General features: G+C 36.6%; 3 protein-coding genes across 3 annotated transcripts; 2 read left to right on the top strand and 1 right to left on the bottom strand.

The window, feature by feature from the left end:
• Positions 1–8,078: 8,078 nt before the first annotated feature.
• LOC124636857 (UPF0729 protein AAEL015238) lies at positions 8,079–8,659 on the top strand. Its single transcript, XM_047173051.1, has one exon. The coding sequence runs from the start codon at positions 8,262–8,264 to the stop codon at positions 8,514–8,516; it is 255 nt and encodes an 84-aa protein (XP_047029007.1). The 5' UTR covers positions 8,079–8,261; the 3' UTR covers positions 8,517–8,659.
• A 152-nt stretch (positions 8,660–8,811) lies between these two features.
• LOC124636856 (46 kDa FK506-binding nuclear protein) lies at positions 8,812–13,341 on the bottom strand. The gene is made up of 8 exons (XM_047173050.1): positions 13,141–13,341; positions 12,369–12,596; positions 12,031–12,206; positions 11,535–11,698; positions 10,868–11,117; positions 10,331–10,495; positions 10,044–10,216; positions 8,812–9,875 (listed from the first exon to the last, which is right to left on the bottom strand). Exons 1-8 carry the CDS (start codon positions 13,148–13,150, stop codon positions 9,794–9,796), a joined length of 1,248 nt encoding a protein of 415 aa, XP_047029006.1. The 5' UTR covers positions 13,151–13,341; the 3' UTR covers positions 8,812–9,793.
• A 510-nt stretch (positions 13,342–13,851) lies between these two features.
• On the top strand, positions 13,852–15,097 carry LOC124637054 (40S ribosomal protein S17). Its single transcript, XM_047173371.1, has 3 exons — positions 13,852–14,000; positions 14,142–14,293; positions 14,828–15,097. Exons 1-3 carry the CDS (start codon positions 13,998–14,000, stop codon positions 15,072–15,074), a joined length of 402 nt encoding a protein of 133 aa, XP_047029327.1. The 5' UTR covers positions 13,852–13,997; the 3' UTR covers positions 15,075–15,097.
• Positions 15,098–15,534: the final 437 nt, after the last annotated feature.

Genomic DNA, 15,534 nt, shown 5'->3' with positions numbered 1-15,534 from the left:
ATTCAGCTGAGTACCAGTGTAGAAATTGTAATTTTTACGACTTAAAAAAGAGGTGTTCAGCTGGGTTGTATGTATATGTACCTGTAGCAAACCTCAACTATTTATAAGTTAAAAAAAAATAATTTAAAAAATGCATTAAAAAAAAACGTATAGTATGGTTGAGACATAGACATAATATAAGTAAACAGGACTGCGCATATAAACCCAAAAAACGAGCCGAGTGAAACAGTTAGTACGGAGGCTGTCTGTCCCTTTCTAATAGGGTGACTATGAGATTATATAAGCTATGTGAGACAAATCCGAATTTGCTAAGATTATTAAACACAGATTAGTATTGAAGTTTTAACTTACGCAGTTTGTGACCTTAAGATACTAATAAAGGCTTTTAATAATTAGCGGAAATTAGCAGTATAAAAGCAGGAAGATTCGAAGTGAAGACTGTTTTTTTTGTATTTCTACTTCATATATAGACTGCTGAGCCATTTATGTCGCCTTTCTTCATTTTTTGGGAAGCTATAACAATAGTACAACAGTTTTAAAATCCATCACCCATATTTTGACTCGTTACAAGAATTCATGGGCACCCTAGTTGTTTGGTTTACGAAAATGTTATTATTAGCTAACCTGTGGAACGATATATTGCAACCACCATAGGATTCACTTTTGCAAGTAGAAACGCACCACTTTTTCACCATTTTAATAGTTTAAATTGATTTAATACAAAAAAATATAAACAAAATTTTAAATGCTGATTACGCGCCAAGAATGTTCAGGGTTACCGCTAGAAAATAAAAAAAAAGCAAAATAAAAATTTATGTTGTTTATGTTTTAATAATAAATACGAATAAATTAATGCGATTGTTATTAATTTGTTGACTTACAATTGTTAAAATAAGATAAAAATATAAGTGATTCAATTGTTTTTGGGAAGACAAAACTTTTGATCACAACATTTTTTTTTATGCTGGCAAGGTGTTAGAAAGAGACAAACAGCCTCCGTTCGAACTATCCCTCTTGGCTCGGATTTGCCTCTGTGTATTATGCAACCAATTTAGTACCTTATTGCGTTAGAATAGAGTTCATTTTCGTAAATATATATTTTGAGCGTGCGCAATCTTGTTTAGTAATATTATATCTATGGGTTGAGATTACCTATAAAGTTGATTGGGATACATCAAATGTAAGTATAGTTAAATTCGCGGTGCAAACAACAGTCGCATTGCAAGAGTTATTAGTAAGTATCCTAGCCATAGTTTGTTAGTTATAAGAGCTTTCTAGCAAGCTTTCAAAGTAAATGTCTAGCAAGTAAATTGTAGTGATTATAACTACTTACCTACGAGATAATATATGTAGGTACCTAGTACGTAGCTGTGAGTAGAGCGGATTTATCGCTATTCTAATGAGCTATTTTGGATATTAAAAAATGAAAATGCTATATCAATTTCAACCTACAAACAAAATACCTAGTTAGTGCTGGTTTTGCCTTTGCTCTAAGTACCTAATGTAGAAGCATTAGTAAAACAAACGAAAATGTTCATATCCTATAGGCTAAATGAGTTTAGCATTTATTGTGTGCTTAGTACTAGAAAGCGACTTCAAATAATAAAACGAACGAAAATCGCATATTAAATAGGATATATTTTTTAACAGATCACATCAAAAATTCAAGAAATGCCTACTAATAATTGCTTGCAGTGATTTATGATTTAATCACCTGCAGTAAAAAGGCTTATGTGAATCACATACGGAGTACGGTATATTAATGATCTGTGACTGAGAAGCTGGTAAGATTGACTGTCCACTAGAATAAAAATCATAGTGATTTTCTGGGCTGATTCTCGTACCCTCAAATTCTACCTACAGGCGATTAAATCACAAGCCTGCCTGTGATACCTTCCTACTACAATTTAATAATGATCATTTCACCCATCTACGATACGATAGTGAATTTTTGTATTTGCTAGTGTATTCAAAAGCGTAGCATCGTGTGAGATGAGTTAATGCTAGCTATGATATTAGGTACGCTTACGCTATTCGGATTGCAATCCAGCTTAGAATGCAAGTACTGTTTTCTATGCAGCAAAGTCCTCACATACAATATATAAACGAGAAAAGATATTATTTCCCACATACTAAAAGTACGATCATTCGCTGAAAAACAGGTGATTAATGTCTCCCGAACAGATCAGATAATTACATAAGAGCCTACTCACAATTAACGTGAGGTACTCAGTTGATAACCTACCTTCACACAACACCTATCAAATAATTATAATAGGAGTAAAAGTATGTGTACGTAGGTACATCACACTAAACTCACAACCTTATAAAAAGTTATGACGTGATCAAATCACCCGTAGATAGCCTAGCTAAACTTTAATTCGGAACATTTGGTACCTACATTACCTAGATCTGCTTTGAAGCAGTCCCTACTTAGAAAATAAATGACTATAACTGAGTATATTAAATTTTAGCTTTAGTTTAATCACTATTATGATATATATTTAGGTAACTAATGACTTAGTGCCGCGACACGTTTGCTAATTGTAGGTAGTAAAATTAAAGCTCAATGCAAACAAGAATCTGAAAACCTGCTGTTTTCGCCCCCTTCTTTTATTCTGAGACCTTTTAGTAGTAGGTACTTTTACTCTTTTCCCAAATATAAAATGGTTTGCTTTTAGCAAACGTTTTAAAGTCTAAACAACCCTCTCATTAGTCCTAAATCAATCAGCCTTTTCTAACAGTCGTTTTATTCCAAAATTAAGCAAGATTACCTATACCGTGCCTACATACCTACTTTAGTCTTTACTCAAACTGATGTATTCAAGCTTGGGCCGGAAATAAGAGATCAACTGAAATACAAAGCTTAAAATGTATGTACAAATAACTATAAAATAATAATTAATTTAAAAAAATAAAAAGTATCTACTCGTAACGCACTTCTAGCAATAAGCCAACCTCTATCTAACATCTGTTTGAGGTTATTTGATTATGATTTAAGTATGGTTTATGTTATTTTTTTATGAAGGCGGTACAGCCAAATTTTTCTATGTGGAATGAAAATTTAAAAGAAATGGGTTATCTATAAAATGGCGAAGTACCTACCTGAAACTGCTTCCATCGTAGGTATATATTTAGCCGCAGAAGTGAATATGATAAATCCAATTAACTTTCTTCTAATTCCCTGTCCAGGAACTCATTCAAAAACTTCCTAGTAAATGCCACTCCACTTAAATCTACTAATTGCCTTATAGCCTTTTCGACTTCCTGCAATCCTGCTTTATAAGCTTTGGTAGATAACCAAAGCTTATAACGCAAAGCCTCGTTCTCATCTTCCAATTGCTTTAAAATTCCTTTGTCTGTTTCTGACTGTTTTTGCGTATATGAACATCTACAGCAATGACCACTTTCATGTGATGTCTTGGCATGCCACGTGTTGTTTGTTTTCGTGGTCTTGCGGAGATCAGTATTGGCCGTCAACGAGGTTGGGACTTTAGGCGATAATCGCGGAACCACGCCCGTTTTTGTTCTTGGCCCCATCACTGTACGCGGTCTCACAGCTTGTTTTCTGCGTGGTTTCATGCGGTTTAATGAAGATATTCCCGATGAACGAGAAGTTGATATTGATGATTGTGGTGAAACATATCTTTGATATTTTGGTGAAATATATCTTGGATATTTTGGTGAAACATATCGTGGATATTTTGGTGAAATATATCTAGGATATGGGTATATCATTGATGATGTGAAAGGCGGTGGATAATTTGGTACAGGAAATAGTGGTGCAGCTGGCTGTTCTGAATTTGTTATTGGCACATGGCAATTTCGAAAATGTCCGGATGTTGTCGGGGTAACATACGTAGACATTGGGGGTACAGTCCGTGCAGTTATTCTATCCGAGGTCTGTACGGCTGCCTGTAGTGGCGGTGGTAGAGTTTTTGTAACTTTTTCTGGAATCTTCGGTGGTGGCCTTGTGAACGTCAGTGGTAACGATGGCGGCAGTGACGGTGATGACGATAACGCCAGTGGTGTCGATAGCACTGCTGGTCTTGGCGTCGCTGTCACCGCTGGCGGTGGCATCGCTGGTAGTGGACGTGTTGACAATGACGGCAATGGTGACGATGACGGCAGTCGCGGTGTTGACGACAGTTCCTGTAACACCTTTGCTGGCACTGGCGGTGGCGGTGGTAACGGCGGCCATGACGGTGGCGGCAGCGGTGGTGGAGTTGGCAATGGCGACGGTGGTAGTGGGGGCGGCGGCGGCTGTGACAATAGTGGTGACATACTTGGTAAGTTAAAACCGAATGATGTTGGAACACTTATATTTTCATTTAGTAACGCTTGTGTATTCACCCACTGTTGCATAGATGCGTTTTGATGTGGTATAGATGGAGCACTTGAAAGTGCCTGTGGTTGTAAAATTGGAAATGGTATGGATAAATTTGGAACTTGTTGCATTGGTGCAGAATAACAAATTGGCCCTGGTGTGTTAGCCAGTTGAGTTGAATATTGTTTATATTCTGCTGATATGTAGACATCTGATGACGATATTATAGCAGTTTGTTGGGGCACGGTCATTATAGGTGGGAGGTGTATCTCTGGCCCACTTTTCAATGTCGACCATTGTGAACTAAGATGTGAATACTCCTGTGCATATAATTTTTGTACAGCTTGTACATTAACATGTGATGGTGCTGCTACCGTGGAAAATTGCAGCCCTGGAGCACTAACATGTGGCATTTCTGATGCTAATAATTGCTGTGGAGCTGGATATGATGACCACACTCCATCCGAAAATGGATGATCTGCAACGCTATGATGGGTTGTTTCTGGTTTCTTTGAAAGAGGTGGCTGTTCTGCACTATGAATTAGCAGCACCTCTTCTTTTGACAATAGTGGGGTTCGCGTCCTTGGTGGAGATACTTGTTTTGAGTCTAGGAGTTTATTTTCAGGCTGTGTGAGCCTTTGTGTCTTTCCCGCTGGGAGCCCCATAGGGATGTTAAGGCGCTTTCGCTGGTGTGACCTAAAAGGTTGTGGTTGTAAGAGCGATGTCGTCGATGGCTGTATTGGTACAACAGTTTGGTTAAACTTTGAATCTCTACCCTGACCATAGCTGTACTTATACAGCATCTCCGGTAACGATGTCTCTTGCTCTACGTAATCACTCCCGAATAATATCGTCAGTCTATTTAACATTATTTCATACCTTCTAGCTAATTGTTTTGGTAAAATTCCGGCTGTCTTGAAAAGCTTCTCTTCGTGTTCTGTGACGTGTAGTTTTAAGCAAGAATCATTTGTACATATTTTTCTTGGACAAAATCGGACAAGGCTCTTTAAGAATCGAACATTAAATTTATGATGGTTCTCACATTTTGGGCCCTTTTTGCACTTGCCCATCACAAAGGCATGGCATATAATTTTTTCAATTTCCAAAGGCAAGTTTATCTTGTCAATTTGGTCTTTATCGCCTTGTTTTGAACACATTGTGTTTGTTTATTTACTCCATCGTATAGAGAAGGATTATTGATTTTATTATAGTGCAGTGTTACCACGCTACTTCAATAAGCTCGGTGAATAAGCTATACCACACACTTCTAGTTTGTCATGAAATATTCTTAAAAGCAAGTAGTAGCAGAGGTTCAGCAAAGAATTGGTCCCAAATACTTTTATTAATAATAATAATAAGCCCCGCAGGGCATCTGAGGCGGATGACGGGGAGTAGCGACCCCGCGGGGCTATATATCCGAGTGCTCCAGGGAGAGTATACTGTCCCCCACCTCCGGCCTGCCGGAGTGAAGCATGACGGGTGATAGGTCTCCCGCCTCTTGGCTTGCCTTCATCGGCCGACCAGAGTGGAGTCGCTAGAGCAGGGTCAGCAGCTCTGCTCGGAGGTAAGTACCTCGTGGTAAGTGGCGAGTGGGCCGGTGATGCTGGACCCACAAGGACCGCGTGATCTGCGTTTAAAGTCCACCGAGGTATCCTCACCCTTCAGACGCTCATGTACCTGTTGCCCTCTTGTTGCTATTCAGTGACTGATTCCCGGGGGCCCAGTAAATGAGCTGGCGAGTCTCCACCTGCCATTTTTACGTGTGCAAACATTGTTATCGGCAGGTGCCATAGTTCCCATAGTCTTCCCATTCCTAGTCCATTAACATCCCATCACAATAGCCCAAGTAGTTTTCATCCACAATTAGCAATAGTTTAGCACAGAACCGGGGATTGTCCTTGGGTACATTTTTATAGTGTCTACAGGGATAATCGTCGGTTTTGTCGTCGCCATTTCATTAAAGTTGTCTCAAAAGGGCTTCAGCGTGTTGGCTTCGGTCCCACGTTCGCTTTCCGGGACTCTGTAGTCCCGAGTGCATGGGAGAGAAATACAAATACAGGAAATACAAAATAATTCAACATTAAAACACAAAATCTTTAATTAGTTTAAATTAAATTATCAGTTTAAAATTAAATTACATTATTAGTTTAAATATAAATGTCATAAACACAGTTACTATTTATTGCTTGTTGGCCACATCGATTGATCAACTTTCTGCTGGCTTATTCGCTAACTTTCGAATTCTCAGATGTCAACTGGCCTCAGTTGTCATCGGAACTTTGATGTCAACCTATAAGTTCAAAACATTGGTATTCTGTATCGCATGAAGTGGATATCGGTGGATATCGTTACACGGTTGCTGACGCCAAAACTACGATGACAACTTGACAACTCTATTTTTTTATCGACTATTATACTGCTAAGTAGGAAATACCCTATTAGCATTACATTACTACGTTTGAGAGAACGCTTTATTTTCAGCGTGTTATATATTTAAAAACAATCTGTGGCGGTAAAATTCAGTATTTGCTTTCTATTGTGTGTGAACTTGGTGTCTAAAGTTCCGTGTGGTTGAACAATATTTTAATTGAGAATATTGTGAGTATTGTATGTAGTTATTATAAATTTAACAACGTAAACAATATTTTGATACGTAGATTCTTATGTTTTGCATGCAAAAAAAAATTGGTACACTACAGGAAGGTAACTTTACGTACTTGAGTAGGTCGTCCCATACATTGAGAGCATCGGTTACCTCACTTACTAAATGAAGGTTGAGACATGCTGCAAATTAGTAACATCAAATTATGTAATATTGGTATTTATTTAACTTTTTACGTTATAAATTCTTACTTTTAGCTCAATTGCAACAGCAGTGTTTTTTTGAGCACGTTGCAGAAACGGACGTAACTCTGCTGAAACTCGCTGAAACCTTGATTTGTTGATACGGAAATTTGCCATGAATTCCTTCTCCCGTAAATCCAGAGAATTATTGCAATCTCGCATACGACGTTTCTGGATTCTGGATAAACTTCGTTTTGTCTCTTATTCCACAAATGCCAGCAAAAATACACGCGAAATTTATATTCCACACAAAGAAATATAAAACAAATAAAAATAATACAATTAAAAATAACACTATCAAAAAATAAAGGAAATGACTCAGGGTTTGTATTTCTATTGGAATCGCAAAATTAGAGAAATCTAATATGTCTGATGCAACAATATAGTATAGACATCCCAGTGATGAGGCATAAAACACTGCTATTTGTAGTGTATTTCAAAAAATGACATTGGCTATCAATTTGATGTCCACTGGGCTTACGGAATCGCAATATAACGTTTATCGATACAGAAACCGCTGTCAAAATGAGTCATGGTGGATATCAGCCTGTGTCGATGCTGATGACGTCATCTCATTTGGTAACTGGCGTTAGCGAATAAGAAAATAGCTGTTTGACAATATACTGATGTACACTTTACCAATTGATGATATCTGCGAGCTGTCAGTGGAGTTAGCGAATAAGGCTACTGATAGCAAGCTTTAACTCTCTAATTTATTAGAAGTGGCTTTCCAATGTTGAGTTTATGGTCCACTCGTAGGTAACCAAAAGCGTTATGTTATGTCAACTTTGATTATACATTACTCAGATTATTGGAAATCAATTAGTGAGGTACGTACCACCCACATAGATAAAATTGTCATTTTATAAATTTAACGTGTTGTCAATGTCCATATTGACAATCTGTCAAATGTCAAGTGTCAGCCCTCCATTGACAGTCAAGCAAACAAATTGATTCAGCAATTTCGAAAAGAAAATTATAATAAAATACAAAAATACAGTAAGCAAACCTTCACTAACTTGTCTACTATAGGTATACCAGTAAACCATTTTAAGCACAAAGTGTTTCTATTTTATTGAAGTCGATCAACATGGTTTGTGTACCCTGTTTCGTCATTCCCGTATTATTGTTCCTTTGGCATAAATTCATCCAACCTTATGTTCTTCGCTTTTGGAATCCCTGGGCAGTCAAAGACGCGGATGGCAACGTAAAAACTGAATTTCCATTTAAATGCGAAGGCGGAGTATGTGCGTTCAGCAAGAAGAAGGATGACAAATCAAACAAAGACACGGAAGTAAAGGACCAGAATATCACTTCGGCACCAGATAGAATAAAAGCGGATTAGTGTAACTTAGTACCTACCTAACTTACCAGCAGCCAATCAGTTTCATCACAATGATATTGCTACATGGTTCGAGCTGGGCTAATGGTGGAATTCATTTCATTTCTGTGCATTTATTTATTTGTATCTATTTTATTTACTGTTATTAGAACAGGTGATCAGTTGTGTGAAAATGGTGGCTGTGAATTATTCCAATGTGCAAACTTGCATCTAACCTTATCCAACAACTATTATCCTAAAATTGAATTCTGGCACGAATAATATAATTCATCAATTAAGGTTGAAAATAAAACACTTATTGGACTTCTGGCTTTTATTTCAATATCTTAATGGAACTTTAATAATACCAGTAGTATGTAGGATACATGCAGGAGGTATACAGGGCATTAGTGGATACCTACTTAACATTTTAGAATGTCATCTATGAAACTTTGAACTCTTTGACTGTATTCATTTGAACAAATATTGTAATCTTTACAGCTGCTGTATGTATTATGCGTACCTATCATTAATATTAAACTGCAGGCTTATTTTACTGTTGAATCCAGAACTTAAAAATAAAGTTTCTTATCATTAATAGTCGGAATTAATAAAATATTGTGTATTTCAGTTTAGGAATAGACAATGTCATACATTTTACTATGCTATTGCTACATTTTGCTAGTCAACAAAATCTCAACAAGAATCTAAAGTATTTTTGCTGAGGTTTTGTGTTTTGAAGATCCATAGTACAATTGGACACAAACAGAAACTCATCATTCTAATGTCAAAGTAGTTTGTTTCTATTTCGTCAATTTGCACTGGCAAGTGAAGCTGTTGTGTCCAGTTAAATCCTTATGAACTAACTTATTAATGAACTTACACTGTATACCAAAACTAACATGATGCACCTGCAACACTATTATTTAGTATGTAACTATGTATATAAAATTATAGTACAGTTATAAATGGTTACTTATTACAATAAATCATACCTATTGAAAAAAATGGTTTCATTATTTATTTCCATGGGATTCTCAATGTGCAACTCCATACCAAAACTACACATTAAAATTTTAAACAATGAACTTGAATGATCAGCCATGGATCATAATAACTCCCAATTATACTGCTATATGTAAGTACAAAAATAATTTTATTGCAGATAGTTCACATTAGAACAGTTTTAAACAAACATGCTTTCCTGCAACATCCATTCAAATTCAACCTTTCAATAAACATTCAATTAAAGCAAAACAACAATGTCCTCGACATACTGGCTCACTCCTTCAATATTTGACTTATTTAACATTCTTCAATTCAACTTCAAATACTAGGGTTGAGTTCGGTGGGATCACTGGGGGTGAACCTTTAGCTCCATATCTGCAAAAGAAAAGATTTCATTATAATCAAATCATTAAATTAAATATTCCTCAATTATTTACTCTCTTTTGGTACTTGGTATAATATTTGATTGCCCAATATCATGTTTGTCTTCGAAAATGATGAATAAGGTTTATTATAATGATTGATATTAATTATTCTACTTACGCCATCGCGGGTGGGCATACAATTCTCCTCTTGCCGCCGACCTTCATGCCAGCAATACCTGCATCCCAGCCAGATATAACCTCCTTGGATCCTAGGCGGAACTTGAACCCGGGTCCTTTCACGCAGTTGTCGAACATCTTGTTGTTTTGCTTCAGGCGACCTTCATAGTACACCTAGGAACAATAACAATATTTTTAAAAAACTTTTTAGAACAGTATCCAAAGTATTGTCAATACAAATTGTCTTTGGTCAACATTTGTCATTATAAGTCTCTTTTAACAACTCACCATAACAACTTTGCCGGCCTTTGCAACAGGTCCACTGCCAACCTTCAAGTCTTCAATAGAGACACCTCCAGCGATCTGCTTCTTCTCTTTCTTCTCTGCAGACTCCTGAGCCTCTTTCTTTGCTTCTGGCTTCTTCTTTTCAGCCTTCTGTTGTGGTTCTTCTTTCTGTAAAAAAGCGTTTTTTTTTTGTTTTACTAGGACAGTTTTTTATATTCATTGTGTATGTTAGCCTGGATTTTAATTAAAAACAAAGAATATTTTATGATGTTTGTAGCTATCACACACAACATCCTGTTATTAATAATCTGTATTTTAAAAACAAATATCTGTGATCAACTTATTTCCTAACTATGATGCTATGAAAAACAATATTGTAATAAAAACGCAATTGGTCTTACTACAAAAAGGTTAAACAAGTGTTGGTCAAGTGTTTAAGAAAAAAATTTATGGAGAATTAATTTCTCTTAAACATATGCCTGTTTAACTTTTTTGTAGTAAGACCAAATGTGTGCAATAAAGGATAACATTGATATTCACCTTAGCCTTGTCAACTCCATTCACCTGGGGCTGTTGCTTAGCCTGCTGCTGCAGCTTCTTCTTCAAGCGGCGTTTCTGTGACTTGGACAGTTTGGACATGTCCACGTCCTCCTTGCTGGTGTCCAGTGTGGAGTCCTGTTCAGACGCAGCACCCTTCTTCTTCTTCTTTTTAGGTGATTCTTCTTCTTCTTCATCATCATCATCATCATCGTCTTCTTCTTCTTCGTCGTCGTCGTCATCGTCCTCATCACTGTAAGAGGAAACTTTCGTTATATTATTTCATTCACTTTTCTTAAATAACTGGGAGGCCTTGTGAAGATGTTAGGCTTAGTTAAAGCCGCGCCGCGCGGATGGATCGATTATAAGGCTTGACGCGGTCAGTTTGTGGATGGGCCACCATCTTGTCATTCTGAGTTGTCCTTGTTTTGGGCACGAAAAATTGGCAGGTCCTGGCAGTCATTACAGGTAGTCAGTCAGCAGACAGGGTATTGTGTTGCCCATGTAACTGGGATATGGAGGTCAGATAGGTTGTCACTCAATGTAAAACACTGGTTATCAGCTGCATCCAGTTAAAACTGAAAGCCAACCCCACCATAGTTGGGAAAAAGGCTAGGGAGGAGTAATACACAATTTATTATCATTATCAATATAATAATATAATCAGTACCTGTCATCTCCCTCAGCAGATGTGTTTACTTTGAAAGAGTCATCATTTTCATCAGTGTCAATATCTTCTCCATCCAGGAATTTCTGGAGTTGGTCCTCATCATCATCATCGTCATCTGAATCACTTTCAGCAGCAGGTGCTTTCTTGCCAGCTTTCTTTTCAGGCTAATGAAAATTAAGTTTATGTATTACATGCTTACAATATAAACTGAAATTTAACTTTTCACAGAGCAGAGAATTTAATTCATTTGGTTATTTATTAACCTACTCTTCTTATTTTTTTAAATATGCTAAATCTGACTAAGGACTTTATTACAGACGTTCTCGCAAAGACATGACATAATTTTGCACAGCTTTATAAGTCATTGTACGTTAGAGCACAGATATATGTGAGACAACTGATTTTCTATTATTTCAAAGTAGCATCATACAATAGGTTAAAGAGATAAATGTATCAACAAATAATAAAAAAAACTTTGAATTTGTAGGGTACTCACCACCTTAGCCTTTTTGTTGGCTGCAGTATCGTTAGCGTTCTCCAGTTTCCTCTTGTTCTTGGCGGGCACTAGAGTTGGGGCTTCCTCTTCCTCGTCTTCATCCTCCTCCTCCTCCTCTTCCAAGTCATCCTCAAACTCAGGGTCCAGGTAACCCGTCAGGTGGACATTGCATTTACCTTAAGCACAAAATCATAACATTAATACATATTGAGTATTTAATTACAACAAAACATATTAAAATAAAGAAAAAGTAATTCTACTGACCCCAAATAACTTCATTTTTTACGTATGTAGCTGCTGCTAGTCAAAGAAACATCGACAATATTCTTTAAACTTACCATTTGTTAAAAAGGAGATCGAGTCACCAGTCTTGAAGTACAAGTCCAGGAGCACTTGGATATTCTTGCCCTTCTGTAATGTGCACACCAGGAAGTTCTTGCCGTCAACTACAACCATGACTTGGCAGGGATCATTGTCCCCTGTTGAGATGTCCATAGCTGCCTGTGAGATGTGGAACGGCTTCTCCACCACTTGGGTGTACCGCTTGTTCGGTTCCATAATCAGTCCTAAACAAAATGTTAACATTGACACATCTTGAAGACTTCACACATGGTGTGGAAAATGATTTCTTAATTTCAATCATGTTGTGAAATTATTGCACAATTTAATTAATCCCATGATTCCAACTCTAATCAGATGTTGAATATTAACAGATGCAGCCCACCCACTAAGATTCTTTTAATACTGTCAGTGGGTTAACAACATTCAAGTGAAATATGGTGTCGATAGATTATTTTCAAATACCTACACATGTTAAAGAATAACTATTTATGTGTTAAAGAAGTAGTACTGGTGCACCAAAAAAGGCTAATTGATATCGTAGCCATACTTCTTACACTAACAAACTTATGCTAACCCATGCCGACAATAAAGACAGTGGAAATTCCTCAGAGCTAGTTCTGGCTTCTTCATGAGAGTCATGTCCTCTACACACCGATATATTCATAACAATCCATATACTTTATTATACAGCCCAATCAGTAAAACTTTATCGTTTAAACTGTGTGGTACAAACACGTGGTGGCAATGTAACCGGCAAATTTTACTTACCCCAAAACATTTTGACGTTGGTATTTTACAGCAAATTAAACGATTTATAACTAAGGTGCACAACTCAACGTTTTAGGTCACGTCTGAGTTGTAATAGACTAGTTTAGCCGGCTTCGTTTATGTCTGACTTTAGTATTTCAACATGTGGATCACAAGCGAACGCGGCAAAATCAACCACACTATCAATGAAATGGAAAACCGAAATGGAGTTAACCATAGACAAAAATTATTGACATTTATTTTTTGTGTTTCTCGTAAAAAAAAAATGAGTTTACGTCATTTTCTTTCATTTATTCATTTAGAACTTTGAATAATTTATTGAACAAAAGTTGTTTATGTAGGTCAAATATTTTGCTTACACATACGACTATGAATAAATACTAATATAGCAGACCGGTGTTAAATTTTTCGTCGCGTTACCATTTCTTGCGCGTTGGGCCGTTGGGGCCTCGAATAGAACATTGTGTTTGAATGTTTTTGAGGGAACAGCTAGGTACGGTACAACTAAATACATTTTAGTTCTATTTGAGTGAAGTTTCCACGCACGGAAAAATTACTACAGTGAGATGGGACTTATTTTCTACAGTGATCGCAAGACATATCTTTCAGTAGCCTTAAACAGGGACACAACTGTTTTATTTATTTTTAAAATACAACATATTTTCAAATAATTTTCAACAATATGCATATTATCTCGCAATGGTATATATGAGAAACTGCTGACTGAATAGTGAATAGAATATCCTCCCACACAACAAAAACACCAGCCATAGACAAGCGGTATTTGACATACGATTTTAGAAAAAAATAACCTTTCTTTCGTATCTGTCAGTGAACATTGCTGTTGTGTTTCAGCCATGGTAAATTATTTATTTTATCCTAAATCTTAAAAAATCTCTTTGATCATGTGCTTAAGTGGTGTATCGGCGATGCATTTCTCTTTTCGGATGTGGAATGATCATTTAAGAAGCTTATTTTCTAAATAACCTCTGCGATTTCAGGGTCGTGTCAGGACTAAGACCGTCAAGAAGGCGGCTAAGATTATCATTGAGAAATACTACACAAGATTGACTCTTGACTTCGACACAAACAAGAGAATATGTGAGGAAATCGCTATCATTCCCACCAAGCCTCTCCGCAACAAAATCGCTGGGTGAGTTTATTTACTATACATTTTGTGTGTAGAATTATCAATAGTCTCATAAAACGATACAATAGCTAGTCTAGGATACTTGTATTTTGTCAATATTTAACATTTTATGGAATGATTCATTTAATTTAAATGTTTAATTAACAAAACATGAAATAGGTCAGAACTTTCCCTGTCATATAATTAAAATAAAGGAGGTTATATTCTTTTGCAGTACATTCTATTTTCTACATTTTATTTAATTAGGTATTGTGTATGTTTCAGAGCTTTATTTTATGTTATGGATAATATCAGTAGACAAATACACAATGTTATTTCAATCTGTTTCAGTTGTGCCCTTATTTTCACACAAAAAAGTAACAAGAATCTAAACTTCAGTATAGGCAATCTTTTGTCAATATTTGTAACTTACTGTAAGGAGTATTAGAATAAACAATCTAACCAAAAGAAGTGTTTTGAAGTGCGTTGAACCCATAGGTAGTATTGGGTAAAACTGTTTGACCGATTTATTAAATAAACAATATTAATCTTTTCCAGGTTCGCTACCCACTTGATGAGGCGTCTCAGGCATTCCCAGGTCAGAGGAATCTCCATCAAACTGCAGGAAGAGGAGCGTGAGAGGCGTGACAACTACGTGCCCGAGGTCTCTGCCCTTGAGCATGACATCATTGAAGTTGACCCTGATACTAAGGACATGTTGAAGATGCTCGACTTCAATAACATCAATGGTCTGCAGTTAACGCAGCCTGCCACACAGGGCGGCTACGGTGGCAGACGTAATTAAGGATAATAAATAATTAATATCTATTGATTGGTTTTATTGTAATGTTTAATAAATAATCTTTTAAAACTTATAATATGTCATACATACTAATTACACTACTATAGCATTGGGTCTTCAGTGTGGTATCCCCAGCTATGATTAGTCATAATTTTAAATAGCTGGCATAGCTGCACACAAAACAACCAAACCACATTGCTTGAATAGATTGTTGGCTTATGTAAATCCCATAGATTTCGCATTACCCTCATGGAACCTATTTCAAATGTTCTGTTCAAGAATCGAACTTGCGAACTTGAGCAATTTATAAGTAAGGCTACAGGGTGTGTAGACTTGTATGGATTAAAACTTATTTAGTGAAATGGGTAAATTTTTTGTTAGACGAAGTGGCCCCAAGTATAGTAGGTACACAGCACCGCTGCTCCGCACCGTGAACGTCAATAGATGTCATTTAGTATAGCAA

Source organism: Helicoverpa zea, chromosome 15 (assembly GCF_022581195.2).
Source record: "Helicoverpa zea isolate HzStark_Cry1AcR chromosome 15, ilHelZeax1.1, whole genome shotgun sequence".
NCBI lineage: Eukaryota > Metazoa > Arthropoda > Insecta > Lepidoptera > Noctuidae > Helicoverpa > Helicoverpa zea.
This window is presented reverse-complemented; position numbering and strand designations above follow the sequence as displayed.

Excerpts from the sequence above, each read along its gene's own strand:
- LOC124636857 (XM_047173051.1), top strand. The coding sequence starts at position 8,262 with ATGGTTTGTGTACCCTGTTTCGTCATTCCCGTATTATTGTTCCTTTGG.
- LOC124636856 (XM_047173050.1), bottom strand. Across the intron at positions 12,207-12,368 it reads GATCTCCTTTTTAACAAATG|GTAAATGCAATGTCCACCTG; the intron begins GTAAGTTTAAAG and ends TTTGTGCTTAAG. Across the intron at positions 11,699-12,030 it reads CCAACAAAAAGGCTAAGGTG|CCTGAAAAGAAAGCTGGCAA; the intron begins GTGAGTACCCTA and ends AATTTTCATTAG.
- LOC124637054 (XM_047173371.1), top strand. Across the intron at positions 14,294-14,827 it reads CTCCGCAACAAAATCGCTGG|GTTCGCTACCCACTTGATGA; the intron begins GTGAGTTTATTT and ends AATCTTTTCCAG.